A 5,031-nucleotide genomic window follows, 5' to 3' on the forward strand; every position below is an offset into this window, starting at 1 on the left:
TTTCATAATGCCTAAAATATAAAGAAAGCCATAAAGGCTGTCTCTGATGATTGAGAGTTTAATTCCATGAAAGCTCTATCAGAGCCAAGCATGATGATACACCCAACCTGCTAATGTTAATACCTGAGGAGGAATATCAGTTTGACCCCTGTAGCAGGGTGGAAGTGGCCCTTTTTTTACAAAAGCAAGTGGTAGAATATATTCTGTTGAGACTTTACTGTAAAGTCACTTATACATGAACATATATTAGGTGGAAGTGATATGCAGCTTTTAGTTGTAAGTAATTAACTTTCTTTTTAATATATTTTAAAATTATTAATGTAAATTTTCTTAAGTGATACTGTATAATGCTGTTATTTTCAAAAGACTTTCCTCCTCTCTCTCCCTAGACATCTCTAATATTAAACGTAATCACAGTCCAGGGAAACCATACTCCATGGTCACAGTGACCATGTCTTTAAAAAATTCTACTAAAGTATGTTATATTTTAATTTTTTTTTAAGTTTTCAGTATTTGTAAATATAATTTGTGTTGTTTTTTTCATATCCTTTAAAATCATGAAAATGTGATATCACAGGAAATACTGGATTTGGTTTAAATGGCAGATTATTTTTAAAGTTACAATTTGACTTTTCTATATATTTACTCTTTTTCTATGTAGTTTAGCCAGCTCAGTCCAGCAGAACAAAATGCAGCTGCTCTTGTTGGAGTCTCAGAAAACTATATTGGGAAGAAAGCATCAGGTCAGGCTATCAAGAAGGTACCACAGTCTTTTTTTCCTTCCTAAATAACTAAGTTCATCTAACAAAATTAATGCTGTTGTATCATAGAATCTAATATTTATTCTTAGTTTACTACATAGACAACTTATTAACATTTATCTAAATAAATGCATTTGTCTAATTTATAGTCACATTCACACATATATACAACCTATAAATACCGCAGGAAATGTAAACTTGTTAACTTGATGTTTGTTTTTGTTTCACATTTTTTTCCTTTAAATTAATATAATTCCCCTTTTACTACTTAGGACATCTGAGGACCAGAAATTTAGGCATTTTTTAATAATAGTATTTATTTCTGGGTGGTGTGATGGCCTTTTTTTTGTACCTTTGTATTTCTGAAATATTCTGTCATGCACATATACAGCTTTTATCATAGGAAAGGGTAAACCTTATTCATCTGTTTTTCTTAGGCTACTTATGGCTAATATTCTAAAAATTATAAAATATTTATAAAATGTTTTGATGGTATTATGTAACCCTGAAATAAGTTCAATTCAAGGGAGAAAAATATTTTTCCTAGAAACTTTTTATTAGGCATTCTACTTGGTATCAAGGATTCTAAGATAGGACAGGTTTGGGGTTTTTGTAGTTATTGTTGTTTGTTGTCCTCAAAGAACTCCCAAATCTAGTATTGATATACATGAAGCATTCTAGAAGGTTGAAGCGAATAAGCTAATACTCTTGTGAGTGACACATTTTAAAGTTTTAAAGTTCAGTCATCATGCATGAAGCAAGTGTTTAATGCTACATTAACTTTAAGAGAAATGGAAATAATTCTTTGGCTAACATGCCTGTAAATTCCTTGTTAATATCATTTTCCTCATGATACCGTTTTTCATTTTTAATTTTCTTTGGAATCTAATATTCATTGAAATCTGATTATCTTACCTATTATTTCCCCCTATATCTTTTAAATTTACATACATATTACGGATTTTATTTTGCAAAATGGAAGATAGTGTTTACTCTCATTTGAAATGAGTGGTGCAACTACCCCTTGTATTGCTATATCATAAAACTATAAATACCTGTATTCAGCATTCACAGTGTTTAGATTGATTCTTTTCCCTCAGAAGTGGCTATATTGTTTAGACCTTCAAAATGTTGAGTAAAAATATTTCTTAAAACAAACCATTTATATTGAACTCTAAAATATAAAATGAAAACAAAATTATTTAAAAAATCATATTAATTTGGAAATCATTACAAAATAATAAACATTTACAAAATCTTATTAGAATAATGTATCCTTAAACTTGAATTGGAATTCGTTTTTGTTACATTTTACTAAATACAGTCAATAAATGTTTGTTCAATTGATAATTAAATGTTTAAAACAGTATGAGCATGAATTTATCTTAATTACAAATGTTACTAGTTTAAAATTTTGGAGTATCTTTTTTTGTAATTCTAGAGAACATGGTATTTACTTAAAATCTAATTGATTTCTCCACATTGAAAAAGACCTACCCTTTTCTTTAAACATTTCTTGTAAAAGATCTTGAAATTGGCATAAAGCATCTTACTGGTAATATAATGATATCATTTTTCTGGACTTAGAAAATACATTCTAAGCAAAATCTACATTGAATCAATTTCTGATTAATAATGATGGTGCACTAAAGTTGGGAAATTAAAAACGATCTTTTCCTACTGGTTATTCAACTATCATGCTTTTTGGCCTAATGCTTTTTTTAAAAGGGTGACTCTTACATGCAGTATCAACATGCAGAATCTTAATTTATATATCCTTCAAAATGTCAGTCTAAGTTCTCATCTCAGATATTCTATATATCATTTTGTATTTTATACCTATTTTTTCTCTTTTAAGTTTATCTTTTTTCCCCTCTGATTTTAAGTATGTTATTTAGAGTTAGCTTGGTATTAACTATGAAATACTTTACATAAAAAATAGTCACTAGACACCACAGACAAGAGCGAGTACACAGAATAGAAATTGTCACAGTCACACGTATATACAACCTATGAATACCACAGGAGATGTAAAGATTTCAGCTCCTTCCTTTCCTCTAGTCTTTTCCTGGGGCTACCGTCACAAATTAGCACAAACTTGGGTGTCTTAAAACAGCAGAAATTTATTCTCACAGTTCAGGAGGCAAGAAGTCTGCAATCAAAATGCTGGCAGGGTTGGTTCTTTCTGGAGACTCAGAGGGAGAAACCATCTTGTCTCCCCTAGCTTCCAGTGGTTGCTGGCAATCCTTGGTTTGTTTTCCCTTGCTTGTAGATGCATCCCTTCAATATCTGCCTCCATCTTCACATTGCCCTCTGTGTCACTCTGTGCCCTCTCTTCTTATAAGGACATCAGTCATTGAATAAAGAGCCCTAAAGAGCCCACTGTACATCCAGGATGTTTCCTCTCAATATCCTTAACTAATTACATCTGCAAAGTTCCTATTCTCAAATGAGATCACATTCATAGATAGCAGGAGTTAGGACTTAAATGTATCTTTTTTGGGAGGACACATATTACACTCCCTATAGGAAGAAGTTTAAATTGGAAATAAACTGGCATATACTTTTTAATACTTGAAAAAATGATAATCAATTTGAATTAATCTAAGGGGTGCATATGTTAGAACTTAATTTTATTTCTATGGAATGATTCTATCCTTGCTCTCCCTTGGTACAACTTCATTCACTTTACCTTTTGTCCAATTTGAATATAATATACATTTTTAGCAGGTTTAGTACATAAATTTATTTATGTCTTTCTAGAAAGTGGACAAGAACATTGTCAACAGACTATACCTGTCTTTTATTCTTTATACCTTGCTCAAAGAGACCAACATTTGGAACGTGTCTGAAAAATTCAATATGCCTCGAGGATATGTACAAAATCTTCTCACTGCAGCTGCCACATTCTCATCTTGTGTGTTACATTTCTGTGAGGTAATTCCACTAATTAGATTACATGTGCATTTTGCATTTTCTTATTTTAACTGTTACTAAACTCATTAACCAGTTAGCATTTTCTCATCATTGACTTATTCTGTTATTACAAAGCACTCACAATATTTTAAAATATATTTTTGTTTTTTCCACTTAAAAAAATACTATATACATACTTATAGTAAGGATACAAAAATGACTGAATCAACCAAAATATGTAAAGAACAAGTAGAAAGCACCTAGTTATCCCTACTCTTAGAACCACCGTTAATAGTTTCAAGTATTTGGAATCAACTCTAAAAATTACATTTCTCCATTGATGTATATTCTGTGTAGTTTCTCATGAGTAATAACCATGTGAAGGATTTTATTAGTATGTTATCAATATCCAACAGCTACTTTGTAACTACTTAGTACTATGTTCTTTTGATTGCCTCAGTAACTTACCATTTTTGCTTCCAATGTCTTTAGGTTTCTACAATAAATGTTCATTTTATAAAATAATTTGAGAAAACTCTATTTCAGCCATATATATTTGAGATTATATTTTATAACTATTTTACTAAAAGAAGCTTTAAGAATTTCCTTAAACAACACAACAAAGCTTACCAGTCTTTCCTACTCAAATAATTTTTTTGATGAATTTATAACATAAGCCATTTTGCTGCATTTAAATTTCTTATTATTGGGTGACATAATCCTTTCCATATTTGTTTCTGTACTCGATTTTTAAAAAAACTTTTCTCCCATGAATTCTATTTTTAAACTTAAAATCTTCATTTCTTTATCTTAAATCTTCATATTTTATGTATATATATGGCAGTTAATTCTGTCATATGTACTAATGAGTAAATAATCCAAAATACTTGACTTTGGTTGAAAGATAATTATTTTAGCAAATTTACCTTTCTAAATATCTTCTACTTATGCTGATTTTTTAATATTAGCTTCCATTTTCTAATCATAGGCTAGCTAAGCAGTATACAAAAATTATGAGTAATAAGCTAGTCTTTAAAATACATTTTTTTAAGTTTTCTGTTCTTCATATTTAAAGGTGCTTCCATAATATTCTATCTTTTTGTTTTAATTAGGCCTATAAGGACTTCAGCCTGTAGAATTGTTCAAGTAAAAGAATCTTTACATCGAACTTGAAAAGCAACCACTAAAATTTATGATGATTGATTTAGGAAAACTACCTGACAACTTGTGCTTTCAAGAATGTATTTTCAATATTTTAACAGGTTTTTTTCTCTTTAAATAGTTATGTAAGTGGTATAAAATAGTACACCAATTGTATTAAGATGCCTTTAACTGCAAGTAACAGAAAACCCTG

The 5,031-nt window shown here is 29.7% G+C and overlaps 1 protein-coding gene across 9 annotated transcripts in view; it reads left to right on the forward strand.

Moving 5' to 3' along the window:
• HELQ (helicase, POLQ like) overlaps positions 1 to 5,031 on the forward strand; it is a 58,254-nt gene that overhangs the window by 37,299 nt on the left and 15,924 nt on the right. For 8 of the 9 annotated variants that reach the window (XM_011356339.2, XM_023528444.1, XM_023528445.1 and 5 more), the window contains one exon: positions 3,525 to 3,698. In XM_011356339.2, the coding sequence (XP_011354641.1) occupies positions 3,525 to 3,698 (174 nt within the window). Of the gene's footprint in view, positions 1 to 3,524; positions 3,699 to 4,789; positions 4,829 to 5,031 lie in introns of those variants that run through there. The other variant, XM_023528446.1, reaches the window with a different exon arrangement.

This window comes from Pteropus vampyrus, unplaced genomic scaffold (genome assembly GCF_000151845.1).
Source record: "Pteropus vampyrus isolate Shadow unplaced genomic scaffold, Pvam_2.0 Scaffold25, whole genome shotgun sequence".
Classification (NCBI taxonomy): Eukaryota; Metazoa; Chordata; class Mammalia; order Chiroptera; family Pteropodidae; genus Pteropus; species Pteropus vampyrus.